We start from the raw sequence: 17,624 nt of genomic DNA on the forward strand, positions 1-17,624 counted from the left end.
CCAGCACCCCCTGAGGGTCCTGGGGCTGACACTGTGGGGCACATGCCCTGTACCCCAGTTGGGGCTGACACTGTGGGGCACATCCCCTGTACCCCAGTGTGGGGCTGACACTCCATGGGACACATCCCCTGTACCCCAGTGTGGGGCTGCATGGCCAGAGCCAACCCCTCCCCTGCCCTCAGCCCTGCAGGGCTCAGCTCCTTCCTCCAGCACAGCCTGGCAAGTGAGGGCTGGAAGCGGATCCTGGGCGAACACAAGAGTGGCTGGTCCTTGCTGCCGTGTGAGACTTTATTGCCTCGGGCGTCCTCCCCCACAGGGCTGTCCCCCAGCCAGGACCCTCCACCGCTCACAGCAGAGGGTCCCCCATGGCTACATGAGGAACCTGGAGAGATCCTCCTTGATCTCAGCCTCGTCCCACGGCCCGTGGATGTTGTCCTTGAGCAGCTGGAGGCGGATGAGGCAGTAGGGGCAGAGGCAGGAGATGGCGAGCAGCAGGGAGGCGAAGAGCACGGCGCCCACGCCGGACACGGTGGCCAGCGCCGCCAGCGCCGCCAGCGCAAAGAGCACCGTGACGGCCACGTAGCAGCGCGGCGTGCGCGCGCCTTCAGCTTCTTCTGCAGCACGGGCCACAGGGCGAAGATCTGCATGGCGAAGGTCACCATGACGAAGGCGTGCAGGGAGCGCGGCAGGCGCGACGCCAGGCACACCGAGGCGAAGATGGCCATGTTGAGGGACAGCGTGCTGGACACGATGGCGGCGTTGGCACCGTAGTCGAAGAAGATGAGGTGCCCCAGGAGCATGAGGGCCGACATGGCGTAGATGGTGTCCGTGCTGATGGACTCGGTCAGCGTCTTCAGCACCGGCGAGAAGCCGTAGGTGAAGGCGGCGAACACCAGCGTGCTCTTGAGGTCAGCCCAGCGCGTCCGCCCGCTCGCCCAGCGCTCGGCCCCGCCGTCCACGGCGTCGAACAGGACGTAGCCGAGCAGGGAGGAGAGCAGCGCCGCTCCGAAAAGGCCCTGCGGGCTCAGCAGCCCGGCGTCCATGTACCACCAGGTGAGCACGAAGACGCAGACGCTGCACAGCTGCTGCACCACCGCTCCCGACTGGAAGACCACGGCCTGGTACCGGTACTGCCGGGCGTGCACGTTCTTCCGCAGCTCCTCCAGGAACCGCTGGTCCACGTAGTTATCGGGGAAAGGCTGGCGCTCGTACAGCACCTTCTGCCACCGCCGCCCGGGCACCGGCTCCATGGCCCCGGCACGGGGCGGTGGCTCCGCGGCCCCGGCCCCGCCGCTGCCGGAGCTGGCGCAAGGGACGCCGGGGCGCTCACGGCCGCCACCTCCCGGCCGGAGCCCCGGGACACGGGCCGGAACAGAGGGACACGGGCCGGAACAGAGGGACACGGGCCGGAACAGAGGGACACGGGCCGGAACCGGGACACGGGCCGAACCGCGGGACACGGGCCGAACCGCGGGACACGGGCCGAATCCCGGGCGGGACCGGGACCCGGGGCCGCTACCAGGGCCGGGCACCGCCCCGCCTCAGAGGGGTCGGCTCCCCCCGGCTGCGCTCCCCGCTCCGTGTGAGCTTCAGCAGCCTCTGGGCCGGGTTCAGGGCACAGCGCAGCTCCGTGCTGGGATCGCTCCCCCCAAGGGAGAGCCACAAGTCCCACTCGCAGCTGCTGCCAGTGTGTGCTGGGACTGTCTCGCTCCTGCCTGGCCCCGCAAGCCGGCCCAGCGGGCAGGAGGGATGCTCCTGCCGTGCTCCCACACCGTGGCGAAGGGCTGAATCCCTGCAGGCCCCGAGGAGGGCACAGCGGCCGATGGGATCTAGCCAGGGCCTCTCTGTGCCCAGCCTTGCTGCCGGGAGCGTGACCCCAGCCCATGCTGCAAGCCCCACTCCCTGTCCGGTCCAGCCAGGCACCTGCTTTTCTGGCCAAACCAGGCTCAGCAGGCAGCTCAGGAATGTGGGTGTGATGCTACAGGGCGCCCTTCCCCTGCAGCTCCTGCCCGCTCTCAGCTCAGTCCTGCCCTGCCCGAGAGAGGAGCAGGAGGAGGAGAGCAGGGCTGGAGAGGGGCAGCTCTGCAGGGACATCCATCTCCTGTGCTGCCCATCTCCACGCCAGAGGGACTCAGCGTGTGCAGCAAGGGGACAGGGGCACATTAAGGGAGGTTTCACAGAGGCCAGAGCTCTTTTCTCTAAGTCTGTGTTTGCTTGTGCTCAGGTCAGAGCCTTCGCATTTCCAGAGAGGTGCTTGCTGCTGAGGAGCTGCTTCATTTGGCCTCACCCAAGAGGCCTTGGCCCAGGGCAAAGCAGCCCTGAACAGGGCCCTGTTTGTGCTGTGGGAAGGGGCCCTCATGGCCCTCAGGGTTGTTTTCACCCAGAGCCTGCCACAGGAGACTCCCCGGACAGATCCCACCTCCTCAGATACGTGCAGAGCAGCAGGAAACACCCACACTGCTGCTGTGCCTTTAGGGGGGCCTCAAGCTGAGCCACACCACAGTGACACCTCAAAAGTGCCACCTCCCAGCCCCGTGTCACTGCACTTGGCAGGGCAGAAGCAGCTGCTCACCCTGTGCAGGTACCCCCTGCCAAGGGGCGATGCCAGCAGGCCCTGAGCCAGGATGGAGCTGGAGTCGGTTCCAGCTGCCCTCCCTGAAAGCCCCCAGCCCCAGCTCTGCACAGAGCCATGCACGTGCCTCCATGTGCACAAGGCAGCGCCCACAGGGACAGGGAGTGCTGCCAGCTCCTGGGATTGCTGGCATTGCCTCGGTGCCCAGGGCCTGGGAACTTGAGATTTTGAACGAAATGTCCTTCTCCCAAAGCCATGGAGTAAAGCTGGGGCATGCAAGAGGAAAGCTGGGAAGGCAGGGAGCCATTCCTGCTGCTCTGAAAAGTGCCGTGACCGCCACAGAAGAGGAATGCACCTCCCGTGGGCAGGTGCAGGGCAATGCTGTGCTCTCACTGTGGGTGCTGGCAGCAGGTTTGCTGTCACCTGGCCCTGGGCTCTCTGCACATCTGTGGTGCTTTGGGGACCAAGTAGGGCAGGCTGGGGCATGAGGCTGCTTCCACGCAGTCAGGTCCATGTGGAAACCCCAGTGGAGACAACAGAGGTGATGGGTACTCTGTGTGCCCTTTCAAGTCTCTGCTGTGGGCCAGCAGAGTGCCTTTGGAGGCAGGGAGGGTGGGGGGCTGGGGCTGGTCAGTGACTCAGAGCGCTCCTGAGCCACGCTGGGTGATGCCAGCAAAGCTCCTGAGCCACGCTGGGTGATGCCAGCAGAGCCAAACCCTCGGGGAGATCCAGCACAGCAGCTGGAGCCCCCCACGGGTGCCCACCCAGACAAGGGGATCTCTCTGGCATTGGCTCTGCACCGCTGGCAATGCCAGCCCAGGGCCGAGACCCACAGGGCCTGGCACCCACCTGGTGCTTGGGGGACCCCAGTGACGAAGCAGTGCCACTGCTGTGCTGGCACTGTGTCCCTGGGAGGGGACAGCGTGTGACTGCCACGTGTGGTGGCGCCGCCCACGGTGCAAAGGACAGCTCAGCGCTGCCCAGGTGGCCCAGACTTTGCCGCAGGGCAGTGACCGTCAGGGACAGTGACTCTCCGGGGCAGTCACTGCAGGACCTGCCACGGGACCTGCCACATCACTGTCACCAGCCGGCCCTGCTGCTCAGAGGGGACCTTGTGCCACGGAGTCATCCCCCAGCCCTCCTGGGAGCTCTCCTGGCAGGATAAGCAGTAGCTAAGGTCAAGAATACAAAAGTCCTTTGTGAGCATCGAAATTCCCACTGTGGGTTCTGTGCCACAAGACACCCTCACCTCACAGTTCGGTGTCCCCAAGTGCCACTGGCCTCTGGAGAGGCTGTGGGGTGGCGAGAGCTCTGAGCCCCTCTGCTGAGATGCAGGGATGAGGAGCTGGGTGCCATGGCCCTACAAACTCTGTGTGTGCTGGGGCTTGGCTCTGCCCTGCTCTCTGCAAAGGGACCCCGCTGCAGATTTTGGAATACACTGCTGAGGCTGTCTGGAGGGAAGATGGAAAAGGTGACAGGCTGGGACTGAAATAGCTGGGATTGGTCTGGACCTCCACTGGAGACATTTGAATATCCAAGTATGGCAGGCACTGCACCCCCCCACTGGCTGGGGGCTGCCTCCAGGTGTGTCTGATCCCCCTCAGGACAGGACCATCACTCCTGCTGCAGAAAGAGGCTTCCAAATAACTGAGCAGCACGGTCTGCTAAGGGGCTCAGCCTGCACAGGGGAGGATGGGTCCTGTGCCTCTCCCTGTCCCCCAGACAGGGCTCTCCCCTGTGTCACCCCCCAGGAATGACAGGGCACAGCTATGGATCCCTGGGCCTCTTTTCTCTGCCAAGCCATCCCCCAGCCTTCCCCTTTGACCCTGGAGCCAAACCCTCCCTCCACAGGAATGTTGCTCAGGGAGGGGGGAGCTTGGCACAGCTCCAGCTGCTACAATTTTCCATGTCCAGAGATGTCTCCTGCCTTAAAAGGCCCCATGCCACAGGCTGTGCCTGCCCTCCTGCAGTCACCTATGTAAGGATTGTTTGGGTTCTGTCCACAGCACGGACTGGGCTGACAGCAGCTGGGCTGAGCCCTGGGGGGACACTGGGGCAGACAGGGCTGGGAGCCCTGCAGGGCCTGCCCATGGTGCTGCTCCAGCTCTGCCAGGCTCTCCCTTTCCTGTGGGCAGGTCACATTTCTTGAGCTGAGGTGAGGAGGTACCGAGGCTGCTGGAGAAACCCTGCTCAGAGCTGGCAGAGCAATCCAGGAAAATGGGATTGGGTCTGAGAAGCCCACACTGGACTGGCATCTGCCAGGTTTGGGATTTGCTGAGCCTGTTGCAGGGCGAGAAAAATGGGAAGGCTGAGGATCTGGGGCAGGAGAGATGAGATGTGGAAAGACACGTGCCTGCAGGGATGTGACCTCTGGAACACACAGCACAGCACGTGGGGCTGTGAAACTGAGCTGCCTCGCTCCTGGCATTCCCTGGCGGTCAGCACGGATCCCTGCAGCCTCCGGCAGAACAGCCTCCCCAGCAGCCACTGTGGGCTCTGGAGAAAGGGACAAGCCAGCCCAGCCCAGGGCCTGCCAGCTCCAGGGCAGCAGGGCCTGTTTTGCAGGGGAAGCTGGGTCAAGCTGCCACCTAGTAAAGATGGTTTTGTTTTTTAATCTACTTTAGAAAAAGAAAACCCCTAGGAAACTGCAGCCAAAAATGACACCAGCAATGTGCTCTGGCCGTTGCAGGGTGCTCCAGGGTGGGATGAGTCCAAACTTCAGCTGCTCAGGTAAGCTCAGCTCAAGCTTCAGCTGTATGTGGCACATCTCCAACACAGAGATGCAGGGAGGAAACCAGACTTTGGAGATAAAATAATAAAATTGCCCGTGGGACCTGAGCATGGGTTGTCATGGAAGCTGGAAGGTGAAAACAGAGATTTGGGAACAAGGAGGGTCTTGTGGTGCACATGGGTGTCTCCAAGACCTGGCACAGCAGGGCTGGGGCTCCAAAACAAAGCCTCGCCCAGTGGTTCCTCACTCTGCTCCCCCTTGTTTAGCCCTGAATGTGTAGTGTAGGGATGGATGTGAACTGCTCACCCAGCTCTTCCACAGCTGGTGGAAAGGCATCAAGAGCTGCAGGTGGCAGAACACTGCAAAACCCAACTGCCCAGAGGGTAAGAGCAGTGTCCCCCCAGGGGTGGTGGCTGGAGCCCCACAGCAGCTCCCCAGCACCAACTCTGCCCACCCTGAGCCTCCTACAGCAGCCACTTCCCTCCCCTTGCAGCTCTGGGACACACAAGTGTGAAGGGACACAGAGTTTCTAACAAGATTTTTGGTGTCTGCCAGGGAGACATTTTTGTTCTATAAATGGGGAGGGGGATATTGGATGAAACTGTGTATGCAAACCCTGCTGGTTTTTCTAGGAAGTGTAGCTGGGGAAAAACTTGGTGTGCACAGGTCAAAAAGAGTTTGCAAATCCCTGGTCCAGCCTGGTGTGCTGCAAGAGGATCCTCCCCTATGCTCCCCTTCCCATTTGCCTTGTAAAGAAGTAAAGAAGTTTTTGTTCAAGCACAGCATGGCCTCAGTCTGGAAACACAGAGATTTCCCAGGAGAAACACACCAGGAGCCCTCCCTGCCCTCTTCCCTGGAGCTCCAGGCAGGAGCCATGTGCTCAGTAAGGGCTGAGGAGTGTTTCACCCCTGCAGCGCTTCTCCCTGCCCCAAACCACAGGGAGGGGTGCCTGGTGTGCCTGTTCCCCTGCAGCAGAATCCCTGAGCAGTGACACTCCTGCTGCCACCACCCCCTACCCCTCTGCCTATTTTTAAACACCTGGCAGGGAGGGGATGGAGCCAGGTGGGAATTCAGTTGATTTCAGCAGTGGGCAGAAAGGGGAAGGGAGGCAGCTGAGCCTGTGGGGTTCCCTGTGTGTGCCTGGTGAGCCCTTTGGGATGAGGATCCCCAGCACTCGGATCCAGCAGAGGTGCTGGTGCTCCTGAGTGGGCTGTGCCACCCTGCCATGCTCCTGGCACTGCTGCCCAGGGCTCTGACCCCCCTCCAGCCCGGGGATGTGTGGGGGGTGGGCTCAGCTTTGGGTTTGTGCTGAGGAAGCCATGGAAGCCCTGCCCTGCTGGACCAGGTGCTGGACATCCCCCACTGTGCCCTTGGCTTGCCCAGGGCCATAGAGGAGCCTGGCCCTGGGCTGCACCAGGTGCTTTCCCAGCCCTTCCTCCCACGCCAGGGGCAGAGTGAGAAGAGGGAAGGGGAAGCTTCAGCCCACGCTGTCCTCCCAGAAATGAAGGCTAAAAAAGCTTCACACTTTCATTGTGAAGTTCTGCCGTTTCTCGGTTTCTGCAGTGAAATTTGATTTTTCTTTTCCCAGGGGGCTCAGACAGCAGGTGCTGGGAAGCACCAGGGGCACCCAGACACCCACCATGGTTCACCCCACTGCAAGCCCCCATGCCCACACCACATTTCCATCATGACAGCAAGAATTCATTTGGATTCTCTGTGCCCCAGCTGTCAGCAGCCTCTGGACCTTCCCCATTCCATCAGCCCCAGGAGATGGCAAGAGAAGCTCACCAGTGGCTGAGCACGTTTGTGCTCTCCAGCACCAGGGCTCTGCACTGGTGTCACAGCATTGCCAAGGTGCTGCTCAAGTTGTGCCTGGAACACCTGCCAGCCAGCCAGGAGAAGGTGGATCCCTTCCCCAGGAAGGCATTTTCCATCCATTCCCAAGCACTGGCTCTGGGACAGAGTGTTTGCTGTCATGCAGAGGCTCTGTGGCTCTGCAGCAGGGCCAGGAGATGCTGCAGCTGTACCCTGCCTGGGCATCCCCACTGGAGCAATCATTTTATCTCCTATTTCTAGGCAAAGTTAAAATTTAGCCACGTGAAATGAGAAACCAAAATACAAACGTTTTCAAAAGTGGCATTCCCACCTCAATTAATTTTCTTCATCTTACATGAAGTTTTGACTTCCAGGTTTTGAGCTAAAACCCCACTAAATCCCCACTAAAGAGGAGCCCTGGCCCTGGCTGTGCCCAGGGGCTGTCACAGGTGCTCCTGGCTCCATCGTGCTTTGGGAGCCGTGCCACAATTCCGGGCTCTTTCGGGCAGGCCTGCAGATCTCTGCTGCTGCAGGTCAGGCAGCCCCAGCCGGCTGTCACCGTGTCCCCGCTCGCCGAGGCTGCCCGGCGCCAGCCCGCGTTCATTAACCCTGAGCACGTTAATTAACCCCGAGCGGGCTCCGTGCACAGAGCGCTCAGGTGACCCCGCCTGCAGGAATGGCCGGGATGGGCCGGGAATGCGGCGCTGGATCCAGCGGGAATGTCCGGGAGCCGGGAATGCGGCGCTGGATCCGGCGGTCACTGTGACCGCGGGACTCTCCCGGGATTTCAGGGAGCGCGGGAGTGGAATCAGAGCCCGTGTGTCACAGGCAGTTTGCTGAGTGATGAAAGGGCAATTACCTGCTCAGCTGGAAGTGGAGTTGCTCCTGTTTGATTTCCCAACCTTTATTTTTTTTGCACAGCCTTCCTTTCGGTGCAGGTCGCTGAAGAAATAAAAGAAATTGAGTTTTTTTTTTACAAGTTTTGTGCTGTTTTGCTGGATTCTCTCCTGTAAGTGGTTAACAGTTCATCTGAAGTCAGAGGAAGGTCTCTGGAGCAATCTTGCAATTTACAGCTTTTCCTTGACCAAGTAAGAAACAGTCAGGAAATTAAACAGGAAATTGTGTCTGGAAGGAACAAAAGTTGTGTTGTCAGAACCTGCTTATGAAAGATTTAGTTTATTTTAACCAGTAAGGAGCCAAGATCAATAGTCAGAAGAGGAAGGAGTTTGTGTGAATTAAATCACACGTGAAAAAAAAAAAGAGAGAGAAAAAAAAGGCAACACTTGGGAAAACAAGAAGCCTTTGTAAAGAGCAGATAGGGATGAATGGCAGAGAAGGCTTTGCCACTGCAGCAAACAAAAGCTGCAAAGTGCTGAAAGGCAGAGGCCAGGGTGTTCCCCAGGGCCAGGTGTCTCTCCAGCAGTCCTAAAATGCCCAAATCTCTGGGGGACACTACAGCCAGCCTGTTGGAATGTTGGGGTGAGTGGACAAGCACTGCCCCATCCCTGTGCAGGTAAAACAGCATCAACATCAACTCCTCCTTCCTGCTGCTTCCAAGGTGTCCCTTGGGTGGCCTCCTCCAGCTTTCCCTGCCCAGGGTGCCAAACACCAGAGCCCAGGTTTATCCCTGGCCAGCAGAGTGATGTTCCCTGCCCGGGGAATGCAGGGTGAGCTCCAATTTACCCCCAGGACGTCACAGGAACTGCACCAGCTCGCCTCCTCCTGGGGTTTTCCATGAGAAATCTGGCCAAGAGCAAGCAAAATAGCCCCTGCCACAAACATGCAGCACTTTGTGAGAATTCCATACAAATATTTCCCCCCTGGCAACCCCACAGGCCAGCGGGTTTTGGGTTAATTAGGGGCTCTAGTTAGGAGATTGGGTAATCTGTCATTTTTTGGCTCTTGAGTTGCTCATCAGTGGTTGGGAAACAACAAGCTTAGCAAGCAGTGGTATGAGGGTATGGCAGAGGTGGGGACATCAGGACCCTGCCTGGCTGATCCAGGCTCTTCTCAGGGACTGACTCAAGGGGGCTTTTCCTCCAGGATCCCAGCTCTGTAAAGCTTCCCCTGAAATGATGTGTCCCCTGTGTTAGCTCTTTGGCTGTGCTTGGTCTAAGCTGTGCTCACTCCTAACGGGATCACAGCATGTGGGAGCTGTGCCAGGAGGGAGCAGCCCCATGGGCTGAGCCAGGGTGGCTTCAGAGCCTTCTCCAGGTCGGGGAGAGGCTGCAGGAATTCCTGTCCCTGGAATGGAGACAGGCCCAGCCGTACCCCCTGGCAGCGCTGAGGCCAAGGGCCGGCAGTGCTCAGCAATGGGTTAATGAATGTTTACCAGCTCTTGCAGCAGCCACATCAGCAGGTGTTTGAATTTCCAGCGCTTCACGGGTGGATGCTCTGCTCCTGGCCATGCCCAACAGGTACTCTGTGGCCAAGGCTGTGTGTTGGGACGGGCAAACGCCCCGAGGCGCCCCCAGAGCCGGCTCCAACAGCAGCGGTGGGGCCGCGCTGCTCTGGGAACCGCAGAGGGGCAGGGAGCGCCAGGTGTCAACAAAGGCACCAAGTTACAGGGTGAAAAATCAGGGAAAGAACAGACACAAATATTTTCCAGAGGTTTCCACTGACTGCAGTCACGGCATCCCGCAGCTCTGCAAGGGCCGGGCCATGAGGCTGGAGCTGCTCTGGGCAAACAGCAGCTGTGACCTCCTGCCGCTGCTGCTGCTGTGATTCACCTCCTCCCCGCGGGCTGAGCTGGCTTTCCTCGGTCACAGTCCTGCCATGTGCACGTTTCCAGCGTGGCTCGCTCCTGCCTCACCCCCCGCTCCCTGCAGGGCTGCCGAGCCGGGCCGCTCCCCCCATTCCTCCCTCACCGCTCACCCCGATGCTGCCGGTGTTTTTTGGCAGGAGTGAGGCGCAGGGAAGGTTTTCCTGCCTCGGTGTGGAGGGGCAGCTTTGGGCCGGGTGACCCACAGAACGCCGCGTGTTTGGTAACAGCCGGGCTGTTCTGCTACGGGCCCGGTGCCGCGGAGGCTGCTCGCTTCTGTCCCACATGCCACCCGGCCTGCACTCCCTGAGCGGCTCCCAGGAGCGCCCCCCGCTCCCAGGATGGATGTAAATGTGCGCTGGCACATCTCGGGCGCGCCCTCGAGCCCGGGGTAAAGCCGGGCCCCGCTGCCCCTCACGGACCCCTCAGGGCGACGGAAAATGGCGGCCTCAGACCCGCGCTTCGGCCCTATCCAGCCCGGAACTACAACTCCCGGCAGCCCCCGCGCGGCTATCCCGCTGCGGGCCTCAGCGCTCAGCAGCCTGCAGGGAAGCCTGATGAAAATAAAAACCAAATAATTAAGTAATGTCACGTGGGCGCGCCGGTGCTTGAAATGCCCCTGGAAATGGTGGCAGCGACGCGCATCAGGCGCCTCGCGGCCGGTGGTTTGGCCGCCAGCCGTCGTTTATCACTATGGCGATTTCCCTTTAACGGCTTGTTTGCCGCAGCCACCTCACAGAGCGGGGTCCTTGGAGGGGCGGGGAGAGGCGAGCCCGCTGCCCAATCGGAGGGGCGGGTAGGCGGGGCCAGCCCGCGGGGCGCTCAGCCCATTGGCTGGCGTCGCGGAGCGGGTGACGCGTATCCTTCCAGCTCAGCGCGTGAGGCGGTGGAAGGGGCGGGGCGGGGGGCCCGGCCCGGCGGGCAGTAACGGCCGCGCGCGCGGGGAGGGGCCGTGCGCAACAACGGCCGATCCCCCTCAGCGCCGCCGCCCGCGGGAGGAGGATGCGCCGCCTCGGCCCGGCCGCGCCAGCCACACCGGCGAGACCATGAGGGAGCCGCCCTGCCGGCCCCTGGCGCTGGGCTCCTGCCTCCTGCTCTGCGCCCTGCTCTGGTGAGTGCCGGCCTCTCCGCCGCGCTGGGAGCGCTCCCTGGGCGGGCTGCGGACAGCCGGGGGATGCGGCAGTCGCAGGGCCGGGAGGGTGTGAAGGGAGCTGTGGAGAGGGTCCGGTGCAGCCCCAGCCCGGGCAGGGACGCCTGGGGTAGGGGACACGGGAGCGCGCCCGGGTGCGTTCTTGAGTGCTTCCAGCGGGAGGGACCCCGCGGCCTGCCCGGGAAGGTGAGCGCTGCCCGGGATGGGTTCTCGGGTAATGACACCCTGGGGAAGGTGAGCGGTGCCCGGGATGGGTTCCTGTTCAGTGACACCTGGGGAAGGTGAGCGCTGCCCGGGATGGGTTCCTGTTCAGTGACACCTGGGGAAGGTGAGCGCTGCCCGGGATGGGTTCCTGTTCAGTGACACCTGGGGAAGGTGAGCGCTGCCCGGGCTGGGTTCCTGTTCAGTGACACCTGGGGAAGGTGCCCGCGCTCGGGAGGGCGATTCCCGAAGGTGCCAGCGCTCGGGAGGGCGATTCCCGCTGCCAGGAGCGGCAGTGGTCACCCGGCGGGGGCAGGTGGGTGCTGACCCCACGCACCGAGGGTCAGAGTTACGTGTGTGTTGTTGTCTCTGTGCTTTTACCGGAGGCATCCTTGCGTTTCCAGTTTCAGGCTGAGCTCCTGCACTCTCCTCTGGAGGATCACGGTGGCTTATTCTTGAAACCTCTGAGTCTGTCAGTAGTAGTGTTAAGTTAAACCAAATGAACTCTCTTATTTTTGCATTGATTATGCCTTTGACAGCGTTTTTTATAGTGATTACCTGAACTGTACTTTGTTCCAGCATCCCCTGTTTGCTTTCTTTTCAAACTTCCTTTAAGAGACGACATCCAACAGAATACAAATATTAGTAGAATGTGTTTCTGTATGGTAAGTTCCAACCTTCTTAAACTTTGGCCCTCTTTGAACTTGGTGAGTCACTGTTTGAGAACTGATAGCCAGCTTGAACAGCAAATTGCAAATATTGTAAATGGAACAGCCACACTCTGGTGTATTACTACAGGAGATTGTTCAGATAGTCTGCTTAAAAAAAGAAATCATCCTGAGGTTCTGGCTTGTCTCACAGCTGGGTGAAGAGTGGGAGCCCAGGCACCTCTATTTGACACAATCAGTTACAAATCTGCTGCTGGTGCTTGTGTTACTGTGCTTGGACAGTCCTGAAGCAGCTTTGGTTTGTGTCACCACATTTTGGGGTTTGGAGACAAAAGCACATCTAAAAAGTGCTTGAAAACTAGGTTGCTGTGTTTACACTTAGCAAAATTTAAAACCAAAAAAACCTTCCTGGCCATGTGGGTTTGATCAGGTGAGCTGTGAGCCTCAGGAACTGTCTCCAGACAGCCTTGCTTTGCTTTTGCTCCTTGGGCAGTGAAGTTCTGGCAGGAGATTTTAGTTGTATAGCCAGGATTCCTATTAGGAAAGCAGTTTTTGTTTCTTGGTTAGAGTGCCTTGAGGGCTGACAATCTGTTCCTGCCTCCAGGTAATTTGTTAGTGGATGGGTTTTTAGCCTAATGGTCAATGGGTGGGCAGGTTGATTTTTTGTTGCTGTGTTCTTAGTCTGCTGTTTCACCAGGACTTGACTTAGTGAAAAAGTTCAGGCTTTTTTCCATATTAAAGAAGGAATGTCATGTTCAGCTATCTTGTTGGAATAATGTATCTGTTCTGTAAATTTCTGACAACTTCTGTGTTCTTCTTTGGTGTAGTTAGGAGGAGAATGGAGCTGCTCTTTTTGCTACCCTTCAAAAGGGATTGCTCTTTCAGGCAGTGTCTTAACTGATCTCAGAGCTTGCAGTGGAGTGCCCCAATGCAAAACTCTTTATTTTAGAGTTGAGAAAAGCAGCCTGCTCACTGGCTGCCTTTGGTTAGGAGCCAGTGGATTCATTTAAACGTTGAGGGATGCAACTCCAGTTTTCTAGTCTGCTGTTCAAGCATGAATTCACATTAGAGAGTTTGAAATCCTGGCTGCAGGAGGCTTTCGGACCTGCATTAATTTCAGTAGCCTTGTCAGAGTTGTAATTAGCAAGTCTTGAAGTCTCTTGGTTCACACATAGTTGGTGGACTATAGAAGTTGATAAGTTGTGATTTGTGTAACTATTTACTGTAAAGAAAACCAGCACCTTTGTTCTTAACTCAGCAGTTAAGAAACTTCAAATAGCAAATGGAAAGATTTGTGTTATAAATGTTGGCTTTTTAAATTTAGTTGTTTTGAGATGTAATTTTCAAAGGACTTTGTGGTAGTAGGAGAGAAATGTTTTCATTACAGGTGTAACTGGTGGTCAACAGATGAACTCCAAAAGTCAGGGAAAAACCCATGAGACAAAACCACAGCTCAAAGAACACTTGGGGCTGTTTGGACTTCTTGCCTTTTTCTTTTTTTAAATCTGGGCTTTATTTTCTTTCTAAGTAGCTGTTGCTTCTTTCCTTGAAACTAAGCTTAAAATAGGAATTTTCAAAATCTCTCGTGGTGCATTTTCAAGCTCACCTAAGAGAGTTGGTTCAGTGGGGAAGTACTGATTAGTAAAGATCAAGTGGAGGGAAAAAAGTGATTTGAACTTGAACTTGAACTGGAAGGTGTCATCCTGGGCATTGGAAGTGTGGCAGTGTTTTAGGAGATGCACAGAAAAGCAGAAGTGAGTAGGGGGTTGTTAGGCCAATTGTGCCTTTTCAGTGAAGGGGATGTGATGCTCTTTGGGTCAGTTATCAGTACCTGAGGCTTTGTGAAGCTGGGCCAGCCGCAGCTCTGACAGCCCTGAGCCAACAGGATTGTTCCAAGTGTCAAAAGAGCAGGATGGCTTTGGGGAAATCCTTCTGCTGGAGGTATGGCTCAGGAATGTAGTGCTCCAAAAATAATGGGCATCTGTGCAGTTTGGGGCCTCCTCTGTGCCTGACAAATGTCTGCTGTTGTCCTGAATTCAGAGACCTCCTTCATGCTCCAGTTAATCCCTTTGTGGGCATGATCATAATGTAAAAAATACATTTCAAACTTGCAGTGCTTTGTAGCTTTGTGCTACTATCCAGAGCTGAGTAAGTGGAGTAGGTTTAGAAGCTTGTAGGATACCAGGACTCTCTGAGGTGAGACCAGCTGTGATGGCTGTTTGAAGAGTGACCTGTATAAATTATTCTGACATCAGCTTTTGCCTGCCATAAGCTGCACTTCCAAAGTCTTAACTGGGAGTTTAATAAAGAAATTGTGCATCCAGTAATTTGTCTTTCTATCCCAGAAAGTTCATTGCCATATCCTGACCTACTTAGCTTTTATTAACTCTGCTGCTTGGGTTTACAGCTGTGAGTAAAAGGAGGATGGGGGTCAGTGCATGTGCACCTCAGGATCCTTCAGCTGTTACTCTGTGAGTATCCTGCATCAGGAAATGCCTTGTGTCAAAGTGATTTAGCAGCAAGATGTGCTGGTTTTGGTGGCAAAGCCCTGGCCTAGGAGCTCTGACTGAAATCCACCATGAGAGTGTACCCTGAACACTGGAAAGGTTGGATTGGGTCAGTGGCACAGCCAGGAGTGAAACCTGGGTTACCAGGTGCAGTGGAAAGGGATACTGGTTTTTATTCACACCTACTCATGTGTGGATTCATGCGGATTCTAATGAGAGAAGATATTTCTAGTTTGGCTTTGCATTTTCAGTCCTGTCTGGTTTGGAAGGTGTAACACAGGAGGAGCTCTGAGAACCCCAGTGCTGGACTGGACTGTGGTAGCACCACCAGGTTCATTGTGTGCTGCTGCACAGGTGAGAGCTGTGCAAATCACACCAGGGCTCTCGCAGTGGAGCTTTTGCTGATTGAACCTTTATTTGCCCCATTACTGGCTTGTGGCTCACACCTAGATCTGGGGAGTGAGAGGTTTGTGTTCCAGTGTGCCTCATTAATGTGCCCCTTACCACTGAAATCCTCTTTTTATCATGAGTGCCCCCATGATCTGGATAGGACTGCAAGAGTAACTGGCCTGTAGTGGGGCTCAGAATTTTATCTGCTGATTCTCCTCTTGAGTACTTACATCTCTTCAGAAGGCTGATACTAAAATAACACTGTGCGTGTGCATTTTATAGCAGGAAGAAATGAAATTATTTGAGCACTGATATAATCAGAACTGTTGTTCCAGGCATCTGATTTCAGAATGGAAAGTGTGTTCCTAGGTATGGAGTATCCTGTTTGGAAGGGTCTTTGCTCTGTGGTTAAGGTTGGGACAAAAGCTGCCCTGGAATTCTTGGACTCCTACAAATGGAAATCGAATCTGCCCAGCTTACAGCCTGCTCATGTTGAAGGTGGTACATGCCAGCAGGGGCCCAAGTGCTTGGCTCAATCAAATATTGAATATTTTTCCTTCTAAAATGATTTGAAAATCAGTGAACTGCTTTCATGCAGTATCTTCTAAAAGATTTGTCCTAGAAACTTCAAGTTAGTTAGTTTGTTATGCAAATGGTGTACTGAAGTGGCCTCTACGCCATCACGAGGTGTCTGTGTTGGTGTAGGAGACCTTGCCTGTTGCAGTGAAATGCCTCCCTTGAGCACTTCATTTGAACTCTTTCTGAAATGTCTTTCTCTAACCTACTAGTAATTCTTTTTCACTTTGATGTTCTTACTGTGTCTTGTACAGAGACGTTTTTTCCTTGTCTTTAGTTTTCATTACTGATCCAGCTTTTCATTACTGATGCAGGAAGTTCTGTGCCTCTTTGAAGGGGAGGACATGCAGTGTCTTTTAAAGTTCACTCTGGAGGTGCTGCTGCCTGGAGAGGATGTGCATGAAAAGTTTTAGCCAAGAGCAGGTTAACCTAGAACTGTAAATCTGAAAACTTCCTTAATTCTTGCTGGAAATACTGAGCTGGTGTAACAGACAGACTGGTCCCACAGCTTGGGTGAGTGAAAAGTTGATGTGAATGGCAAACTGGATTGGAATATTAGCAAAATGTTCCAACAGTTCAAAAATCAGCTCAGGTGCACAAAGGAATGGCAATGACTTGGCTTGGCTGGGTTTTGAAATGGCAATCAAGATAATGCTGAAATCCCTTACCGATAAGAAGCCCATTAAAAATACATCATACATGTCTGGGAGTCAGGTGATAGCAGCTTTACAATGCTCGGGGCTGAAATTCCCATTTCTACACTTCAGTACCACCCCCGTCCGTGGCACTGTGCTGAGCTGTGTTGCACTGAGGGTGGGTTTTTAGCAGAGCTGGGGCACAGCAGCTGCCACTGACACTGCTGTTGCTGTGCTATGAATTTAAGCAATGAGGGAAGTCTTGAGAAGTGTGTGATACATTTCTGCAGCCTCCAAAAGCCTTCAAGTTCACTGACAGTGCATGGCTGTGCTGTTCTCCTGTAGTCTTTGTGGTTCCTGTCAGGTTTTTTGGTGTGGTTTGGTTTTTTCTGTTTTCTTTTCTGGAGTGGGTGCTCTTCCCCAAACTCTTGCATCAGAGAAAATAGCTAGAGTTTGAGAATGCAGGGAGCTTCTGATACTCTGCAATCCTCCTTCAGTATTGCAGAAGTTTGTTTCCAAGGAACACCAGGAACTGCCTGTTCCTTTGGGTGCTTCCAGAGGGGGTTGTGACATCTGCCCCGCTTTTAGTGCCTGAAGTAGGGCACCTGGATACTCCTTTTGAGGAAGAGGAGGTTTGTGTTTGTTTCAGTGTTACATTGGAACCTGCGTTCAATGTAGGTTGTTGTCTGCTGTGGTCACAGAGTCCTGTGAAGGGGCTGTTATCTCAGCAGCCTTTTCCAGGAGAGAATGGGAGTAACCCTGGGAGCGCTGCAAGCAAGGAATGAAGTTGGTTTCTGTTGTTTAACCTGGGAGAACAGTGGACAGTCAAGAGCAAATATTGTGTTCCACTGTGTCTTCTTGGGTTGGATATCTGAGCATTCCTTGGCTCAGAGCTGACTTTCTTCCCCCCTCAGGACTTAGTGGAATGTCTCCATAATCTCCAGATCAGAGCAGAGGGTGCAGATTCCTGTGTGGCTCAAGGGGGGATGCAGTAAATCAGTTCAATCTGATAAAATACCTGATGCTCCTGGAACCTCCTTTTGCAGGCTGTGCATGCTGATGGTATTTAAAATGCTGAAAGCCCTATTTGAAAGCAAAGGTTGGAATCTCATTGTATGCAGCTGTGAAATTCAGTATGGTCAGAAGTATCTTTGTGCTCGGCTCCTCTGAATAAGTGAAATAACTGTTTGGAGAGCACATTCTTTGCAAAGTGTGGGCAAGCTATTAAAAACTTAATTGCAAAATACCACAGATTGGTAAAGAATTTGCAAAAAAACCCTCCAATTTCAGCTGTTTTGGGCTTGGGTTTTTTTGAGCATGTGAATCTAGTTAGTGGTAGGAAGTGAGGTGATACCAGTGATGCTTAGTCTAGATCTGTACTTTTAGTTTTCAGCTTTTTCCTCCCTTAAAGGTCCATCATAACTTTCAAAATTATCTTAGTAACACGTGCTGCTCTTCTGTGGTAATAAATGGCTTCTAAATGAATGGTGTTGCTTTCTTTGTTGGGGTTTTCTTGTATAGAAGAAGATGAATGGTTCTTCTTTGCATTATCAAGATGTATTTCCACTTCACCTGCAGAAATGAGTGTTGTGTCTGGGGAGGTTGTGCTGCAGCAGTT

At 55.2% G+C, this 17,624-nt stretch overlaps 2 protein-coding genes across 5 annotated transcripts in view; one reads left to right on the plus strand and one right to left on the minus strand.

Moving 5' to 3' along the window:
* Nucleotides 1–232: 232 nt before the first annotated feature.
* Nucleotides 233–1,297, minus strand: PIGC (phosphatidylinositol glycan anchor biosynthesis class C). The gene is given in 2 exon segments (XM_030953472.1): nucleotides 233–600; nucleotides 603–1,297. Coding segments are annotated over 2 exon segments (879 nt in total). The 5' UTR covers nucleotides 1,251–1,297; the 3' UTR covers nucleotides 233–369.
* A 9,502-nt stretch (nucleotides 1,298–10,799) lies between these two features.
* SUCO (SUN domain containing ossification factor) overlaps nucleotides 10,800–17,624 on the plus strand; it is a 40,056-nt gene continuing 33,231 nt past the window's right edge. For all 4 annotated transcript variants that reach the window (XM_030953269.1, XM_030953270.1, XM_030953271.1 and 1 more), the window contains exon 1: nucleotides 10,800–10,990. In XM_030953269.1, coding sequence (XP_030809129.1) covers nucleotides 10,926–10,990 — 65 coding nt within the window. In that variant the 5' untranslated portion in view covers nucleotides 10,800–10,925. The remainder of the gene's footprint in view (nucleotides 10,991–17,624) is intronic.

This window comes from Camarhynchus parvulus, chromosome 8 (genome assembly GCF_901933205.1).
Source record: "Camarhynchus parvulus chromosome 8, STF_HiC, whole genome shotgun sequence".
Classification (NCBI taxonomy): Eukaryota; Metazoa; Chordata; class Aves; order Passeriformes; family Thraupidae; genus Camarhynchus; species Camarhynchus parvulus.